Here is a 21,191-nt window from a genome sequence, read left to right as displayed (position 1 = left end):
TTGAGTTTTGGAGTGAAATATAATTAATTTAAAATATAACAGAATATTTCGTATGTATAATTACAAAACAGTCTGTTTTCAAAACCTTTCGTAGATGTAGCTACGAAATATTTCATTTTCCTAATTAATTTGGGATATGTAGATTTACCTACGAAAAAAACCAAATTTCGTCGGGTGGCTAAAAGATTAAAGGGTGGATTAAGATTTTGCGTTTTTTATACAAAGGTGAAAAAAGAAATTTCTATTACAATTTTAAAACACAAAATAGTGTTTTACTCTTAAAAAATATTAGTGAAAAAAAAAAAAACTAGATAAAAAAAGGGGACAAAACAAGTAGAAGCTAACATCGGCAAGAAAGAAAGTGCATCAGAAAATGGCCACGGCGGCGGAATCACCGGAACCGGAGACACCCCCTTCCCCCGTTCACCACTCCACAATCCCAACCTCCCAACCTCAAACCCTAGACGTAAAACCGTTTATCGATTACGCTGTTGCCAAAACCCTTTTCTACCAAAAGACCTTCAACGATACCGTCGAATCTGCAATCGACGCTTCAACATCTCGGTTTTCTCAAATCCGTTCAACCTCTTCAGTTCATTTTCAACAAACTTTGGTAAATCGGGAATTTGATTCACCATGATCTTATTCAATGATATCACATTTTCGTTGAATCAATTTTTTTCTGGTTGGTTTCTGTTGATTGCAGTATTATTTGGATGATTTCAAGTCTCAGTATAATGCTTATGAGGATATTTTGTTTGGAAAAATCAAAGGTTTGCATTTTGTGAATTTTTTACTTGAGATTGTTGGGTTTTCATTTGCCAATTTGTTAAGTTTGTAGTGTTTATGATTCTTGTTTAATGTTCTATTGCAGAAGGTGTGCATGTTGCAGCTTCACATCCGGTGATTACTTGTGGAGCTACTGCTGCCACAGGGCTTTTGGTCCTCAAAAGTAAGATTTGGTTTATGTTTAGTACTTTCATCTAGTGTTGCATACTTACAATTATAAAATGTCCGATTAATGGAATGGGATGGAATGAAGCGGAATAGACTGGTATGGAACGAGGTTCCATTTTACATTGTCTGGAATTAAAATCGGATGGAGCGGAACAGAGCGGAATTGAGTGGTATGGATTCCATTCCATTCCATCACTTACTATCATATTTCTTACCCTCTAATTTGGATGGAATAGAGAATTTGCCATGCTCCGTTCTAAAATACCCAAATGATGGAATGTAATCTTCATTCCACTCCATTCCATTCTGCTCATTTTCATTTCGCTCCGTTCATTTCATTATATCCAAACATAGTCCTTACAAGATCACGAGGTTTCCAGTTTAGTTCTTCAAAAAATATTTTCACTTTTAATTCCTATTTGCATTTTATAGGCACTATTTTGAGGACTAAAAGTATCCATTTTTTGGTAAAAAGTTTTCAAAATAGCGACTATCCTGATAAACAACAATATTATGGAGGTTTAAACTTTCAATTAGAATTAAATTGGGACTTTGAAAGCTCATGATTTTGTACGGACTAAAAATAAATTTAACCCTAAATATAATTTGTACTTTGTTACTGAATCTCGTTACTGTTGTATCATTATTATTATTAGAGAAATCTTATAGATCATTATTCATTGTATATATTATCCTTGAATGCAGTAAATTGGTGATAGCATCTATCATAATATACTGCTACTTTTGTCACCGGGACTGTAATAACTATTCAATTATGGTTATTATTTTTTTAAATTTTGGTTATGCTGCAGGGCCTCGTCGGATCTTATACAACAACGCCAAGCGTCTTTTTGTTAGTGAAGAGGTGAGTGATGGCTTGATTTCTCTATTTATTTAACTGGGACAAAGGTGCAGTATTTTCAGTTAACTTAATTATGAACTGTATATGTATCCAAATCTGTATATCTTGTTTTATTGTGTACTGGGAACTGTCATGGATTAATACCGGGGAGTAAAACTATTAAATATGCTGTGTTGTGCTTGTAATATGGAAACAAGAAAAATGTCATACAATCTTCAAAAGAATAAAAAGACAATAAAAGAAAAGAAGTTCAGGAGCACAGTTATTAATTTGTTTCTAAATTTTTTCTTTTATAGATTTCTGCATTTGTTAGTTAGAGAATATACATGTTTTCTTCTTTGCATGGAGAAATAGTGGAGACCTTAGAACTTTGATCTGCAAATGTTCAGCCTCAGATAATTTGAAATGAACACGGTTAAAAATCTTTTATAGTTTTTAGTTGTAACTTGTAGTACATATGTGTTATTGAACTCAATCGTCTCTTTGTTTATTTTTTCGTGAAAACTGCTTGCATTTTGCTCAACAGAGTTACAATAGCACATGCTTTGTTAACTGTGTTAACGTCTTGGCCAGCTTGCCACAATCCTGGCAAAGCAACTGCAGTACGCCAGTACCCCTTAACCCGATGCAAACCACTCAGCCCCTTAACAGCAATGGGAAATGACCACATCTAGCTTTTACTGTTTTACTTGATTTATTCTCTGAATACTTTTCGTTAGATTATATTAGAAGTGCACGTGGAGCTGTGTAATAACTCCCTGTATTATTGCTTTGACATTGTATTTTGATGCAGTCTTTGGTTTCTAAAGCCACTGCTGAAGTTAAAGAGTTGCGGCAGTCAATTGATCTTCTGAAAGCCGAAGTTGAAAGGATGGAGGTAAAATACATTTCATCTTTTATTGAAGTAGTTTTATATTTTTTTGTCACACTTTTGTTATCTCGCGCATTGAAAGTTTCTGATATCCGTACTAGAACTAACAGAATAAAATGAGCATGTATGATGTTATGATAGTAAATAATGATCAATTTTTTCTTGAATGACTAGAACACAGCTTGTTAAATGACCAGTGCTAAATTACACAGTCAAATAGCTAATTTGTCTATTCAGATAGTCTGTTAGGGATAATTGTAATTCACATGTTGACAAATAACCGGTAGAATCTGTCATCCTAGTCAATGACCTTGATAGAAACGTGGATCATGGAATGGGCTTTGATTTTGGGCCTAAACCGAAAATATGGAGAGTTTACTCGAGGAAGAGGGGGAAAGGCGTGAAGATTGATGACGTGGCTGTGTAGTGCATAGAGTGCATGGAAGGAATGTTTTATAAGGAGTAACAGAGAGAGATAGAAGGTTAGCTAAGAATTCAGTTAGTATTGGTGGGGTCACTTTCTTAGTGATTTGGGAGCACTAAGTGCTTTAGGGAATTGGTAGCTCCACTACCAGTTTGTTACAGAATTGCTTTTCCTTTATTAATTGTAATTGTTCTTCCTTATTAATACAATTACAGTTTTTCTACACTGTTCTATTCATAATTTCCATCTTCTGCTTCATAAAATTATACACAAACCCATCAATTGGTCCGACCTACCGGATCAATTTCACACCACCATCGAAGGTTGTAGATGCCAAGGAAGCCTAAGATGGGTGATCGGATTGATGCTTTGGAGACACAGGTAGGGAATGTAACGGCGACGCTGCAAGAGCTGGCGCTGCAAATGCAGCAACACGCTCAACAAATGCAACAACAGAGCCTGATTCTGAGGGAGCTGAGTAAACAAGTGGGGAAAAAGGTAGTGACTCAGGAGGAGAACTCTGTGGGTGACTCATCACAGAGTGAGTCTCGCCTTGCAGGGAAGAAGGTGAAACTTCCGCTGTTTGAAGGTGACGACCCGGTGGCGTGGATCACTCGTGCTGAGATCTATTTCGATGTGCAAAATACATCGGATGATATGCGTGTGAAATTAGCGCGTTTAAGCATGGAAGGTGCAACCATCCATTGGTTCAACCTTTTGATGGAAACTGAAGATGAGTTATCATGGGAGAAGTTGAAACGGGCGCTTATCGCACGATACGGAGGAAGAAGGTTGGAGAATCCTTTTGAAGAATTGTCTACTCTTAGACAGAAGGGAAGTGTGGAAGAGTTTGTTGAAGCATTCGAGTTATTGTCATCGCAGGTGGGAAGCCTCCCGGAGGAACAATACCTGGGATATTTCATGAGTGGTCTGAAACCGCAGATTAGGAGGAGAGTTCAAACCCTGAATCCTCAAAATCGTATGCAGATGATGAGGATTGCGAAAGACGTGGAAGAAGAATTGAAGGATGAAGATGAAGATGAAGAGCGTCGTAGTGGAAAGAAAGCAGGGTATGAACGCTTGGGCCGAAGTGATTGGGCTGGGTTCTTAAAAAATAGAAACGGGTCCAATTCCAAAGACCTAAACCGTTCCTTCATCGCGGGTGGGTCAAACCCGGGACAGAAAACGGGTTCTAGCGGATCTAACACAAATCCCACTTCGTCATTCGCATCAACAGCTCGCAAGAGTGAGAACGACCACCGTTCTGGGTCGTCGGAAAAATGGAAAGGGGTACGAAGCTTGCCTAACGATGAGATGGCGGAAAGGAGAGCAAAGGGTTTATGCTTCAAATGTGGAGGAAAGTTTCATCCCACTCTCCATAAGTGCCCTGAACGAACCCTAAGAGTGTTGATTTTGGGAGAAGGAGAGACTATGAATGATGAAGGAGAGATAATGACGATGGAAGCTGTGCATTCTGAGAGTGAAGAGGAGGGTGAAGTAGAATGCAAATCCATGGGAGTGCTGGGGAGTATGGGAGAACACCGTACTATGAAGATTGAAGGGAAAATCGAAAATGTTGATGTGTTGGTGTTAATCGACAGTGGGGCAAGCCACAATTTTATTTCGCCCCAAGTCACTACTGCATTAGGGCTCACCATTACTCCAGGAGCTGCGAAGACCATTAAATTGGGAGATGGTCACAAAGTTGTATCTAAGGGAGTTTGCAAAGGAGTCAACATCAAACTGGGACCTATGGTGGTGAGGGTGGATGCTCTGGTGTTGGAGTTGGGGGGGTTTGGATATGGTGTTAGGAGTGTCATGGTTGAGTACCTTAGGGAAGGTGGTGATGGATTGGAAAATCTTGTCTATGCAATTCATGTATGAGGATCAGTTGGTGAAATTGCAAGGTCAAGGCGGAACACGAGAAAAACAGAGCTACTTGAACACATTCCTTGAAGACAAACAAAGGAGGTTGGGAACAGATTGGTGGTGGTCTCAAAGAGAGGAAAGTACAACTGTGGTCCCATCAGACCTGAATGGTATACTAGAGCAATTTCATGAAGTGTTTAGAGATCAGATTCAGTTACCTCCAGAAAGAACCCAAGTGCATAAGATTAAGTTATGTCATGATCATGGAACCATCAATGTGAGGCCCTACAGATACCCACACCACCAGAAGGAGGAGATTGAAAAGCAAGTGAGTGAATTGCTGAAGGCGGGTGTTATCAGACCAAGCATGAGTGCTTATTCAAGCCCTGTGATTTTGGTCAAAAAGAAAGACAAGAGTTGGAGGATGTGTGTGGACTATAGAGCTCTAAACAAAGCCACAATTCCAGATAAATATCCCATTCCCATAGTAGATGAATTATTAGATGAGCTTTATGGAGCAACTATTTTTTCAAAAATTGATCTTAAGTCTGGTTACCACCAAATTAGGGTGCATGAGGATGATATTCACAAAACCGCTTTTAGAACTCATAATGTTCACTATGAGTACCTTGTGATGCCATTTGGGCTGATGAATGCCCCAGCTACGTTCCAAGCCACTATGAATGATATTTTCAGGCCATTTCTAAGAAAGTTTGTCTTAGTATTTTTTGATGATATCTTAATTTATAGTAAAGATATCCGGGAACATCAAGACCATCTGAAGCAGGTTTTAACTGTGTTGTTGGCAAATTGTTTTGTTGCTAATCAATCTAAATGCAAGTTTGGTTGTACACAAATTGATTACTTAGGCCATATCATTTCTGGAGAAGGAGTTGCTGTAGATCCAGAGAAAGTCAGATGTATATTAGAGTGGCCTGAACCTAAAAATGTGAAGGGGGTTCGTGGATTTTTAGGTCTCACAGGATACTATAGAAAGTTCATTCGAGATTACGGCAAAGTGGCAAAACCTCTAACTGAACTCACAAAGAAAGACAACTTTGTATGGGGTGCAGAGGCTATAACAGCTTTTAAGCAGATGAAGCAAATCATGACCTCACCACCAGTTCTGGTCCTTCCTAATTTTTCCCTACCATTTGAAGTGGAATGTGATGCAGCGGGTAGGGGGATTGGGGCAGTCCTGATGCAGCAGAGACAACCAGTGGCGTTTTTCAGTAAAGCATTATCTGATGGCAACCTTGCTAAATCAGTATATGAAAAGGAATTAATGGCGTTGGTTTTATGTATTCAGCACTGGAGGCACTACCTATTGGGTAACCAATTCACAGTCTATACTGATCACAAAAGTCTGAAACATTTTTTGCAACAGAGGGTGACTTCTCCGGATCAACAGTGTTGGTTAGCCAAACTACTTGGCTATCAATTTGAAGTCAAATACAAACCAGGCTTGGAGAATAGAGCAGCAGATGCTCTGTCCAGATGTTATGATGAAGTTGAAATGAGCACCATGGTTTCTTATCCTATGTGGGTGGATAGCAAGAAGCTGTTAGACGAAGTGACTAGTGACCAAGAAATTCAGAAACTGGTTCAGGAAGTACAAGTGCACCCAGATGCTAAACCTGGGTTCTGTGTCAGACAAGGGGTTTTATTTTATCAGGGAAGGTTAGTCATCTCTCCTAACTCTCCTTCTATCCCTACTCTATTGGCAGAATACCACAATACTCCTACTGGAGGACATTCTGGATTTCACAGAACTTATAGAAGATTGGCAGCTAATTTATATTGGGTCGGAATGCAGAAAAGTGTTAGGGACTTTGTCAGAGCCTGTGATGTTTGTCAGAGACAGAAATATGCGGCTACTACACCAGGGGGTTTGCTACAACCTCTCCCTATTCCCAATGCTGTTTGGGAAGATTTATCATTAGATTTTATTACGGGATTGCCGAAATCCAAGGGTTATGACGCTGTTTTAGTGGTTGTGGACAGATTGTCTAAATATAGCCATTTTATACTATTAAAGCATCCCTATACTGCTAAGTCAATTGCGGAGTTATTTGTCAAGGAGATAGTAAGGTTACATGGAATTCCCAAGTCCCTAATCAGTGATAGGGATCCTTTATTTGTGAGTAATTTCTGGATGGAGTTATTTAAGTTGCAAGGTACCAAATTACGGATGAGTTCTGCATTTCATCCTGAAACGGATGGACAGACGGAAGTGATTAATAGGTGCTTGGAGAGTTATTTACGATGTTTTGCTTATGATCAACCAAAAACCTGGTCATATTGGATCTCATGGTGTGAATTTTGGTATAACACCACATACCATGTGACTATTGGAAAGACTCCTTTTGAGGTGGTTTATGGGAGACAACCTCCTAGTCTAGTGAGGTTCTTGACCAATGAGACTAAAGTTGCTGCTGTGGCTTTAGAGTTGAGTGAGAGAGATGAGGCTCTCAAACAACTCAAATTACATCTTCAAAGAGCTCAAGAACAGATGGCAAGCTATGCTAACAAGAAGAGAAGGGACTTGAGTTTTACAGTAGGTGAATGGGTTTTCTTAAAACTTCGTCCGCATAGACAGCAGTCAGTTGTGAAGAGGATCAACCAAAAGCTCGCTGCTCGTTTTTATGGGCCTTTCAAGGTGTTAGCCAAAGTGGGAGAAGTGGCTTACAGGTTGCAATTGCCGGAGCAATCAAGGATTCATCCGGTGTTTCATGTTTCCTTGCTTAAGAAGGCCATTGGAATGATCAAGTTCAAGGAGAGCTCCCTAAAGAGCTAGAGATAACAGATGCTGTTGATGTGTATCCAGATAGGGTGATGGGGTCTAGAGTGACTATGCAGGGTGGTGTGGCTGTGCATCAGAGTTTGATCAAATGGCAGAACAAGTCTCTGGATGATGTAACTTGGGAAGATGATGATGTTCTACGTGGGCAGTTTCCAGAGTTTAGCCTTGAGGACAAGGCTATTTCTAAGGAGGAGGGTATTGATAGAAACGTGGATCATGGAATGGGCTTTGATTTTGGGCCTAAACCGAAAATATGGAGAGTTTACTCAAGGAAGAGGGGGAAAGGCGTGAAGATTGATGACGTGGCTGTGTAGTGCATAGAGTGCATGGAAGGAATGTTTTATAAGGAGTAACAGAGAGAGATAGAAGGTTAGCTAAGAATTCAGTTAGTATTGGTGGGGTCACTTTCTTAGTGATTTGGGAGCACTAAGTGCTTTAGGGAATTGGTAGCTCCACTACCAGTTTGTTACAGAATTGCTTTTCCTTTATTAATTGTAATTGTTCTTCCTCATCTCTACAAAACCGGCTTGTAGGGTGAGGATTGCCCCCACTTTATAAGGACATGTTCAGGCCATATATTGTCCGATGTGGGACTCTTAACAATTTCCATCTTCTGCTTCATAAAATTATACACAAACCCATCAGACCTCCTCTTCTAGAAACTTCACACTTCCTCTACGCTTCAGTCACATTTATATAGAACCCCTAAACAAACTAAATTGTGCGAAAGGAAGGAAAAAGAGTGGCCATACACAAGATCAGAGCATAGAGTGTCAAAAGCCGGGAGTCTTTGGAGGGAGAATAACAAGCTGCTGAGCTGGAAGGTGAGTGGTGGAAGGTGAGAGCTTGGTACCAGGACCTCCATTTAAGAGTTCTTTAATGAAGTGCTTGGTACCAACACTTTTATCAGATAGTGTGAGTAGTGGGAGAGTGAGAGTTTGGTACCTACTCAGGTTTGATTTGATGTAGACATTGATGTTATAGGAGGGCTGCCAAAGGCTTTTGGGGTTTGATAATATTATGAAGGGGGTTCATAGGCTAACAAAATATGCTTAGTTTATAGTTGTGGCTCACCCTTTCACAAGGAAAGACATGGTTGAGAGATAATTATTAGGGAAATAGTAAAACTGTGTGGATTCCCAACTTCTACAGTATCAGACAGGGATGGGGTATTCCGTAGCTCCTTATAGATTTTGTGCGTGGCAACTATGAGTGATCTTGATCAAACTTTTGTTAGGTTATCTTCTCCTTAAAAGGAAAAACACAACCAGTCATACTTATATAAAAGCTCTTTAAAAATGTAGAAGTTTATTTATTTATTTTCGTAAAATTTGGCATGTAAAAGCATCACTGTTGGACAAAAAATCACAACTATGGCCCCCCCAGATCCTACAAATTATTTTCAGCATACTAAATTTCGTTAATATATAAAAAAGAGCTCTAGAAGAAGTATAGGGGAGGAGCTTTCAGGTGGCTTTTTTCAGGGTTTATGCAAAAATGCCTCTAACTTTAAATCCTACCCACCTAAATTGCATCCTTTTTTTTTACCCTTCTCACTCTCATCAAGGGTTTTACCTCTTTATTCACCCAGTATTTCTGAAGTATTTAATTTACTTATGATAATTATTAGGCTCACTTGCAATTTTGGTCGCACTATTTATCTATTCTGCAATTTTGTTCTCCTTTTTCTTGTTTCTCAATTTTGGCATGTGATTGGAATGTCTGAGTGGAATATATATATATATATATATATATATATATATATATATATATATATATATATATATATATATATATATATATATATATATATATATATTAATAGTAATAATGTAGAGACATATATATAAATGTAATGTAATTTTTGTTAATTTTTAATTTAGAAAATCATGACATGGTGTCTCTATATACTCCACCTAGATGGTCTATTTAAATGCCATGTCAATATATAAATTCTCTCGTCACCAATTCTAGAAGCCAGTTTTACAAATGTTCAAAAAGGAGAAAAAATTAAAATTGAACGACCAAAGTTGTCGAATTAGAAAAGGGAGACCCAAATCCCAAATCGAGTACAAAATAGGGGGGCTAAAGCATCAATTAATTCTATTATCAATATTTATTAAGATTAGAGTTTTTACTATAAGAATATTTAAATATTTTACCAAGTAGCTGTTAGGGTAGAAAAGTTTGAAAGCACTGAATATTACTAACTTTTAAGTAGATCTTAAAGACCTTCTTTTAGCTTTGATTTTTAAGTGACTTTAAAGCCTAAGAAATGCTAGGCCAAATGCATTCTTGCTTGAGATGCGTGACCCCAACATAGGCCAAGGTGGACTAGGTGGGCAGCATTCTGGCATTATCACAGATTAACATTCTGCCATCCAAGCCTTTTAATGGGAGCCTCTCCCAACTTTGATAAGGGGAGATATAAGCCAATATGTTGAACGTTGACACCTAAATGCATTCAATGTTCAATATCTTAAAAGACACAATTGTTCAGGACAAGATGCAAGCTCAAGCTAATAAACATTGAAGGAAAGCGGAATATGGAGTGAGATGTGGTGTTTCTGAAAATCATTCCTTACAAACTGTGGCCTAGAGGATAAATTTGAATGTACCCTAGATATGATGGACCTTTTGAAATTGTGGAGAAGATAAAATCCAACTGCTTAAACGCTCGAGCTTCTCGAGGGTTTCCGAAAGTATCCAGGTTCCATGTTTCTCTGCTCAAAAAAATCCATGGCTGTAGAAGTAGAAGCAATTAGCCAATCACCACCCTCATTTATGGGTGACGATTGGAAATACAACTGGATGATGTGCTTGCATTTAGGGAAGATCCAAATGGAGTTAAAAAATTCCTTATTATTATTAGGAAGGATTTCCCCAAATTAGAGAGCTCTTGAAACTGATGGCGTGGTATTGTGTTGGAGACAAATAGATTAATTTCCCAACCATTCATACTTCTTATCCACTGCTGCACTGTTATCTGCATTACTCATTTTACGGCTGGAATCTGTGGATATACTTACAGTTTAAAAATTGTCTTACCTGTTTCCTTGATCAAATTTGTGATATATTTTGTTTAGAATAAGAATACCTTCCTTTTGAGTGTGCCACTTAAATTCTTAGAAAATAGTTTTAACATCCCAAAAGTTTTTGTCTCAAACTTCTTTGCTAAACATTGACTCAAGACTTGTTTCTCCTCCAATCATTTCCAGCCTAAATAATTTCACCCGCATACCAATATTGCAGTACATCCTCTGAAGTTGAGTGTTCAATGAACAATGTGTGAACCTTAGAGTGTGTTTGGATGAGGTAATTAGAAATTTTAAAGCAATTTAAAATTCAAAGCAATTCAAATGATTCAATTCAAATCCATTCATTTTTAAATTGTTTTGTTTGGATGGAGTATTAAGATAATTCATTGTTAGATTTTTTGTGTCATTTTGTATAAAATTTAATTTTTTGGACCAAATTAAAAAATGAAAAAGTAGGGACTAATTTGCAATTTTTAAAAATTTGAAGGACCAAATTGTAAATTTTAAAAATTATTAAGGACCAATTTGCAATTTTTAAAAAAATTTTGGGGTCAATTTTATAATTTTGGAAAATATGAGGACCAATTTGTAAAATTTGAAGAAATAATAATAACAAATACATTCTATGGAACATGAGAGTAATTTCAAATTCTTTGGTTTTTGGTGTCATTTCAAAATGATTAAATTCAACTTAGATGAAATACTCCATAAATTTCCATCATTTTAACAATTCTTCATTTTTGTATCCAAACAATGGATTTTGGTCCAATCATTTTAAATTCCCTCAAAACATTACTTTCCCTCATTAAAATGCTGTATCCAAACACACTGGGAACTTCCAAACCATGCTTAGTGCGATTGTTTCAACCCATATAATACCTTGTTTACCCTGCAAACAATATTAGCAGCAATATTTTTTTACAATATCGCGTGGTACCTCCATGTAGATTTCCTACTCAAGTATTCCATGTACATCAAATTGCTTCAAGAAGTACCGACCATAATTGGTAGTAAGGGACAATGTTATTGCACTATATTCCTTTTTGCCATTGCTACAGAAGTTCTTAAATAATACGTCTACTCTATATTTAGGTTTCAATAAAAGTTCAGGGACTATCTCCAGTTCATTTGGGATGTTTACATCCACTAGTTATCCATTGATATTCTATCTATATGGAATCGATGGCCAATCCGAGTTGTTTTACAGAAAATATTGATACAATTAATGATTGCTGCAGGGAGGTAGGTTTACTACTACTGCCTTTGGGTGGGACTGACTTATTTTATAAACCGGAGATAGTCCCTGAACTTTTATTGTTATTCCATTATTCATGGCATTTATTTATTTATTTAATGTTTTCAGAAGAGTGCATTACATGCCGAAGAACAATTCTTACATGGAAGGACAAAACTCAGGTTTGCAACTTCAGATGTTAAGCCATAAAATTTATTTTGCATTCATGCATTGAAAATTGTGATTAATATGCATTTCTATTTACCACAGACAAGCAGGAAAGCAAATCCGAAATGTGATTCAGTCGGCATATAAAATTGAGAGACGAGCAGGAGGTATGCAAAAATATATTTTCTGTAAGTAGGAAAAGATAGTGCTGGTCAATGAAATAAGCTGGCTATGGGACCTTGTGGTTTTTGATAAGTGGGCTAATTTTGGTTTGGTACATTAGGTTTAAAAGATATCCTTGGTGAGCTCCCTAAAAGAGAAGCATCTCACTTTCGGTCACAGGTAATCTGTTGGTGTAATCTCAAATCTTCTCTTGTTGCATATCCTGTGAATTTTTTTTTCAAGGGTTAACCCATTAAATGACCTCATGAATGATGTAGTTTCTATTTTCTGAACACCCATAACGTGGCATAATGAGTAGCTATGGTAAATATGTTCTTATTGATTTTTGTTGAGTTTCACTAACTTCCAGAAATTAGACATTTGATGCGATAGATTTGGATGAAAATTTTCAAGGGTTAATCCATTAAATAGCATCATGAAAGATGTAGCTTCTATTTTTCTGAACGCCCATAACTTGTACTAATAAGTATCTGTGGTCTTTACTTTTCAAAAAAAAAAGTATCTGTGGTCTTTAGAATATAAGAAACTATCTTATATAGATACAAATTTTATAATCTCAGAGTATCTTAGGTTTTCACTTAAGATTTATATTCCATGTTTCTTAGTTATCACCATGATATGTTTCTGTATTTAATAAAGATTAGAAGTCTTATTTTTCTCCTTCTTTCATCTAAAACACGTAACTTCAAAAATGGTAACTAGATCCTGGTTTGGTCCTTCATGACATGTCTCCTTGCTATTCTGCACTGAGTTTTCTTCTTCTTCCTTCTTTCAAATGGTTTCCCCTTTCCCAGCGTCATCTCTACCATCTTTGACCACCACTGCAGCCACCAACCACTGGCCACTGCTGCTGGAAACTTTTCCTGCCAGTAGCCCTGCGAAACTTCGCCATCAGAAGTTTTCCAATCTGATTTCTTGAAGTTGTCTTAGTAACTTCACGCCTCATGTTTAACTGCCTTTATTCTGATCTATTTTTTCCTTTCAGTCTGGTTTTGCACATTTTTGGAGGTTATTTGTTTTGTATTTGGCCAAATGACTATCCACTTGTTTCACTACTAGTTCCAAGTTGTTCATTGATCATCTGCGAAATCACTCTTATCCTATGAAGCTCGGATATGTAATACATACACGACTACTATACGATACAAATAAATAAGTTTTGAAATTCAAGATATAACGTGGACTGTATCGAGTCTTAAGGCTGAATGTCTGTCTTGTCTTTAGCCTAGTTAACAGTCCTAAATGCATCATAAACCTGAGAAAACATTTGGCCACCACACATACAACCTGCTGCTGCAAAAATCTCAATTTGGAAGAAAAATTCACAATCACTGGAGCAGATGCGACCTGCACCCTAACATCCCGCCTTGAAACCCACTGTAACGTGCACACCCTTAATGCGCGACGCCCCTGGCCTCGTCGTGGGGGCCAGCAACTGAACTGGCGTGATGGTGGGGCAAAACTTGCTAATAACTACCTAGGTTTATGGGAGAGATACGGTTTCTTTTCTTTCAAAACCTTATATGAAAAGGTATTGTAATGCTCCCAGTGTCCTGTTTGCATCTCAAACATATTCTGTAGCATATTTATGAAACAATTTGCATACTACTAGAACACATAATTCAAAGTATCATAGGGTATCTGTGTCGGATATGTGTGTGGCACCAATACTTTTCCTATTTTTGAGTATCAGATATTCATAACATTTTATCTCTTATATGAGCATGTTTTCTACCTTGTCTCAATTGGCTCTCTAACAACAAACTCTACTTGAGCATATTTTCTAGCTTGTCTCAATTGGCTCTCTAACAAGAGACTCTACTCCGTCCTCTGATCATCGAAACAATAATTAATACTGTCGGATTAAAAAACAAGAGGTAAAAGAAGCATTGAAAATGATGAATACAGGAAGGCGGTTGGGTCAGACAACGTACCTATTGAAATGTGGACATTTTTTGGAGATAGAGGTATTGAGTGGCTCATTAATCCCTTTAATGAAATTAAGTGGTAAAAAATAAATGTCGGAAGAATGAAAAAGCACTTTAGTTCTAGTCTATAAGAACAAGAGGGATATACAAAATTGTACAAATTATAGGGGGATTAAACTTATGAGTCATATCATGAAGTTACGGGAAAAAGTGATTGAACGAAGACTAAGAAAAGAGACTCAAGTTATTGAAAATCAATTTGGTTTTATGTCTGGGAGGTCAACCTTGGAAGCGATCTATCTACTACGACGTGTGATGGAGCAGTATCAAATTGAACAACTAGACTTGCATTTAATTTTTATTGACTTGGAGAAGGCGTATGATAGAATGTCTCGAGAGATTTTGTGGAAAGTCCTAGAGAAGAAAAGAGTTATGATTGCTTGCATATATTCGAGCTATCCAAGATATATATATATATATATATATATATATATATATATATATATATATATATATATATATATATATATATATATATATATATATATATATATATATATATATATATATATATATATATATATATATATATATATATATAGAGGAGGGTTATATTGACTCCAAGAGTAAGTTATAATAACTTACTCCACATCTTGACCATTAATTATTTTCAATCTAATGGTTAAAATTAATAAGGAACAATTTTCTCTTTCCACATTTAATGACTTATTAATTTTAACCATTAGATTGAAAATAATTAATGGTCAAGATGTGGAGTAAGTTATTATAACTTACTCTTGGAGTCAATATAACCCTCCTCATATATATATATATATATATATATATATATATATATATATATATATATATATATATATATATATATATATATATATATATATATATATATATATATATATATATATATATATATATATATATATATATATATATATATATATATATATATATATATATATATATATATATATATATATATATATATATATATATATATATATATAAGCTCCTTATCTTTTTACTTCAATTTTGAATGTACTCACGAAACATATCCAAGAGCTAGTATTAAAATGTATTTTGCGGATGATATAGTCCTACTTGGAGAGTTGAAAGAGGATTTAATTGAGATGTTGGAGTCTTGGAGACGAGATTTAGAAACGCATGGCTTTCGCCTAAGCAGAAGTAAGACAAAGTATATGGAATGTAAGTAATAAAAAGGAGAAGTGTTTCTAACCTAGAGGTGAAAGTTGGAGACCATATTATCCCACAAGTCACAGTATAAATATTTTAGGTCCGTAATACAAAAAGATAAAGAAATAAAAGGGGGTGTAATTCATTAAATTCAAGTTGGGTGGCTGAAATGGAGGAGGACTTCAGGGGTTTTATGTTACACAAAGGTACTGCTCAAGTTAAAGGAAAAATTTATTGGACTGCATTAAGGCCTATGATGTTGTACAAGACAAAAATGTTGGGTGGTTATGAATCAACACAAAAATAAAGTAAGTGTAGCAAAGATAAGGATGTTGCGTTGGATGTGTAGATAGACTAAACAAGATAAAATTAAAAATGACAATATTAGAGGAAGTGTTGGGGTAACACCTATAGTAGAAAAGATGTGGAAAATGGATTGAAGTGGTTTAGACATGTATAGAGAAGACATGTAGATTCTGTGGTAAGGAGAGTAGATCAGATGATGAGTAGTCAAGCAACTAGAGGTAGAGGAGAGGAAGACTTAAAAAAACTATAAGTGAAGTTATTAAGAAAAATCTCGAGATTAACGATTTGGATAGAATATTATGGTGAAAATTGATCCATGTAGCTGATCTTATTTAGTGGAATACTAGTCGAAGACCCGTGTGTCCACACGGGTAAGTTCATTCATAAATAAAGTCATTTGATGGAAATGTAATTTTAAATTAAGTTAAAATTATGTTTATGTTTTATGACTTATTTACATGTGTTAACAATAATGGTAATCTTACGAAGTATAATGGATCACTAACTTTAATAGATGCGTAGAAATTAACCTTATTAAACAAATATTGCTTTAGAAATAAATAAACTCATAATTACTGAACATATATCTCAACCTTATTACATGAACTGATCAAATGAATAGAGCAATCAATGTAACAAATTAAAAATCACACCAAGAATTATTAAGAGACAATCCAAATATGCATGTACAAATCTAAAAAATGAGCAAAATTCATAAAATTTTATTTGCAACAAAATAAATTGAACGAATATTTTATTAATTAAAATAAAAATGGTATTACGGTGATAGTGACCCGTGAAAATAGTGAGTTTCAGTGATAAAATATTTGATTTTATTGTTAGAGTTCTTTATGTATTGAAAATTAGTTCATTCCTAATTCCATTTAAAAAGTCATAAAAAAAGAAAAAAAAAAGGCTCGTGAATGGAGGACAATAAAATAAAAAATTTGACATTTAAAAATAAGAATTTTATCTCTCAAATAAAAATAATTGTTAAATAAAATAAAATAGATATTTTACCGATGGTGGTTAGTGGAAAAAAGAGAAATGTTGACATTTAAAAATAAGAATTTTGTGTCTCAAATAAATATAATTGTTTATTAAAATAAAATAAGTGTTTTTTTGATAGTGACCTGTGAGAAAAAGAGAAATTTTTACATATGAAAATAAGAATTTTATGCCTCAAATAACGATACTTATTAATTAAAATTAAAATAAATATTTTTTTGATATTGACTCAAAAAAAAATTATGTCTCAAATAAAAAAATAGTAAACTAGAATAAAATAAATATTTTGTCGATATTGATATGTGAAAAAAAATATTGTGGTGATAAGAATCAGTAACATAAAACATTTTAAAATAGATATTGTGCGAAACAGTAAAAAATCATTGATTAAAAAAATGGAGACAAATATGAAAAGTTGAGAAAACATAAGTAAAAATAAGAAAATAAATAGGGAGAGAAGATAAAAAAGGGAAAATGAGAATATTAGGTGCCACTTGGATGAAAGAAAGCAATTAATTGGTTAGTACTATTTTATTTAGTCAATTACAAAAAAGGTATTTTGTAGTGTAAATGAAATTTGAGTTAAAGGGTATATTAGGTAGATCATTGACATCTTCCATTCTTTGATAGTTGAAGGCTTGGTTGTTGTACACAAAAATACTCAAAAGTAGCAAAATACATAATACTTAATAATTGTAATTTGCCCTTATGATTTGCCACTCGTTTTTTAGTTCAAGAAGTGCTGAACAAAGTATATAGGAAAAATAAAAACAGAAACCTTGCCGTCGTAAGGGTTGAAAGGGATGAAAAAAAAAGGTTTCATAAAGGGAAGGGGGAAAGTCTTCACGCAGAAGAGAGGCTGCATGTCTTCGTTCGCACAGGGGAAGAAGATAGCCTCCGCATAGAGGATAGCCTGCACTTTTAGATGAAACTGTTTGTTATTGTTTGTGTTAGTGAATGAGTGAAGAAGAGGCAAATGACACAGACAAACAAAACTTAAATGACCAAAAGACTTGAAGAAGCTAGGGTCTTAGTAATTTAAGTTTCTGCCCACTGATCAGTGCCAGGAATGTGGATGACATGAAGCTGTTTGGCTGAGACCTTTTCTTTGTTACCTTTTCTCTAACAAAGAAAAGGTAATTTTCCATGTGCTTAGTCCTTGAATGCACAATGGGATTGTGTGCAAGGAGAAATGCAGATTGGTTATCACAGAGATTGGCTTAGTAAGAGTGTCTGCCCACTGATCAGTGCCAGGAATATGGATGACTTGAAAACAAATTAACTTTATTTTATCTTTTATTATAGAAATAACTTTTCCATCGGTACTTAAATGAGAAACTCTTATGCTATAAACACTTGATAAAGCTAGTCATCCAAACATGGCATTTTACTGATTTAAAAGCTCTTCAGTTAATGCATATTACTGATCTTACATTCTCTGGTTTACAGGTTTCCCAACTTGCTTCTGAGGCAAAGCGAGAAAAGAATTCCTTGGCTAAGGAGGTCTCTAAAATTAGCAACTATGGCATCTCCGTTTGACAAACATTTGTCAAACATTACTTCAGTATGCTCTAAATGAATGTGCAAGTTTTCTGGTGAGGATCGTGATATCGGATCATCATACCCTTTTTCTGGATGTATCCTTTGATTTATTAGGTTTGCAAGAGGGGATGTATCTGAGTAGAAAGGGATTATCATAGGAAAAATGAGAAAGAAGAAATACATTGAGGCTGTAAACCTTCAACTCAATTGTTTTTTTTTTCCTCCTAATAATATACAAACTCAACAGTGAGTAAAATTTCACTACTAAAACATCTGTAAAAATAGTTGATGAATCTTCAAGGAATGGATTTCTTTTGCAGCTATATCAAATCTTTGGGCACATTGCTGAGTTCAACAAGATCAAGAAATCCAATCACATGAACTTAAATAAAGGTCAAATCTTGGACTAGGCTGAACCATATAATCAGCCATAGGTTTGTTTCTTCATTTTAGTGTCTTTTATCAATGGTTAATTATACCAAATATTGAGGCAGCTAGTGTATGACTATTGAAGTAACATATAACACTATTTTGATTATAAAACACCAGTTAAATTGCTATGCCATGTAAGTAGCAAAAGCAATCAATTCGACACGCATACACTAATATTGATTTTTGCTTATACAAAAAAAAAATTAATATTAATTTTTCTTGAGTATTATAATAATATAGATTTAATTTAAAGCTTTTATCTAAACTTTTTTAAATTTCTCAAAAAGTTTTTCAAAATAATTTAAAATTCTCTCAGCATAAATTTTTTTGTATAATAACGTAAATAAATGTGGTACTTGTAGAAAGATTATCTTTTCTCCTCCATTCGGTAAATTAATTTTGGGGCATGTTTTTTCCCTCTTAAAGGTGTGCCTCACTTCTTGAAATTTGAAAATGTTTTACATGCGACAGGAGAGATGCATCTTTGGATGTATTTGGAATCACATCAGATTTCGTCTTTCCACTCAACTTAGAACAAAATATGATTTGGAGATGTATCTCCCTTGAAGTCATTTAAAGGTATAGGACGAGATATTTTGGAGATACATCTTCGCAAATCTCCCCGGTTATTTTCAAGGCAGCAACATTCACCCAACATTGAATTTTTTTTGTAGACCAGCTTATTTAGGTAAATTTAGACCATAAATTAAAAAAAAATGATATACCGTATAAAATAGATACTCCCTTCATCTTCCACATTTTTCTACGACCTCAAAATATTTGTTTTCAAAACAATCATTTAAGAACGCTTTTTTATTCTCAAAAGATTTTCAAACTCTCTAAAATCATATGGTTTTTTTTTAAAACCGTGTTTAAGCATACAATTAATTTGTTTTTACTTTTTAGCACCATCAAATTCAATAATTTCTGAAAGAATGGTTCTAGAACCCTGCAGGGAACTTTCTATTTGTGTTAAATTTTATGTGCAATGTTGTTTCTAATTCATGTAACACTACACATGTACCTGAATGTTGTCAACTCATTCTTTAAGAAACTTGATATTGTTCATTGGAATGCTGATGTATTAGTTGTTGGTGAATAAGATATTCATGAACTCGATGTTGCTAAACTAGCAATTGTTGAAATTGATGTTGATATATATTTATTTTAAAATAAACTGAAATTTACATTATAGGATTATATATTTAAATGAGTTTGAGATGAAGATTTTAAGTTGAGTTTTGTTGTACTTATTATAGGATTATATATTTAAATGAGTTTGAGATGAAGATTTTAAGTTGAGTTTTGTTGTACTTATTAAGAGGCCTGATTCCGATTTTTATAGAGGAAAATTCTTTATAGTGTTAGGTTGTGAAAAACATGTCAAATATAAAGAAATAAATAGAAAGTTGAAATGTGATGACACTATAATAAAGAAATATGTATGTCTATTTAGATTGTGTGGGTATTGTCTAACTTTAATTGTTTGAAATTTTATTATAGTTTGCGGTGTACACAATCATAAGTTGGATCACAAATTAGAATGTATCTTATTATCGTTGGTTTAACTACTGTCAGGAAAAAAATTGTTACTGAAATGAAAATAATTAGAATGTATCTTTTTTCCAAAATCACTCTCACAACTTTGAAAAGAAAGAGGCCTAATAGTGTAACAAAAAATTGATGTTTGACAAAGAAAGAACATAGCAATAAGGGGTCACAGGATTGAAATACAGCATCTCTTGAAATTGTTAGATGGGCATAAATATGTCCCTAAGTATAGAATATTTGTTGATGGAAAAACCATCTAAGATACATTTTGCCTAGATCAAAAGTTTATCAAGTTGTTTAACCCTTTTTCCATTATATTGGCTATGGACTCAACATACATTACCAACAAATACATACTACCCTTACTTAAATTTGTTAGTGTATTTCTACAAATATAACATATTCAATTAGATTTTCTTTTAATCTTACATGGATTTCAAAAATGTGTCAGAATTTGTTGAAGGATCCATAAATTGTGACGCATGCCATTACCAATGATCCTGATATCACATTATTGAATGTTGTAGAATTTTTTTTTATCCAACTTCATTTGCTTTACTATATTGGTATCAAATAATAAAAATTGTAAAAGTTAGATGTAGTCATCGAATATTTTGGGCATGAGCTGCCTAGACCTGCGGCTCAACGAAAAATTGAGAATGAGAGCAAAATCTAACCTAAGGCCAAGATTGAGATCCGTCTTGAGTATGTAATGTTGGGGGCAACATATTAGTAATACTTGCTGAGACACTTAAGTATGAGACGATTGCTCCAAGTCATACTATGATGTATGCAATTTCTTT

The 21,191-nt window shown here is 34.6% G+C and overlaps 1 protein-coding gene across 1 annotated transcript; it reads left to right on the top strand.

Annotated features, from left to right (window-relative positions):
* The first annotated feature begins 297 nt into the window (after positions 1–297).
* On the top strand, positions 298–18,950 carry LOC131609156 (RGS1-HXK1-interacting protein 1-like). Its single transcript, XM_058880815.1, has 9 exons — positions 298–613; positions 707–773; positions 875–952; positions 1,770–1,822; positions 2,613–2,696; positions 12,188–12,240; positions 12,329–12,393; positions 12,510–12,568; positions 18,313–18,950. Exons 1-9 carry the CDS (start codon positions 374–376, stop codon positions 18,400–18,402), a joined length of 789 nt encoding a protein of 262 aa, XP_058736798.1. The 5' UTR covers positions 298–373; the 3' UTR covers positions 18,403–18,950.
* The last annotated feature ends 2,241 nt before the right edge of the window (positions 18,951–21,191 follow it).

This window comes from Vicia villosa, linkage group LG6 (assembly GCF_029867415.1).
Source record: "Vicia villosa cultivar HV-30 ecotype Madison, WI linkage group LG6, Vvil1.0, whole genome shotgun sequence".
In the NCBI taxonomy this organism is placed as follows: Eukaryota; Viridiplantae; Streptophyta; class Magnoliopsida; order Fabales; family Fabaceae; genus Vicia; species Vicia villosa.
Note: the sequence above shows the minus strand (reverse complement) of the source record. Positions and strands in the feature narration are given on the sequence as shown.

Coding starts and splice junctions, on each gene's coding strand:
- LOC131609156 (XM_058880815.1), top strand. CDS start 374: ATGGCCACGGCGGCGGAATCACCGGAACCGGAGACACCCCCTTCCCCC. Junction 953..1,769: donor AGGGCTTTTGGTCCTCAAAA/GTAAGATTTGGT, acceptor GTTATGCTGCAG/GGCCTCGTCGGATCTTATAC. Junction 12,569..18,312: donor CATCTCACTTTCGGTCACAG/GTAATCTGTTGG, acceptor TCTGGTTTACAG/GTTTCCCAACTTGCTTCTGA.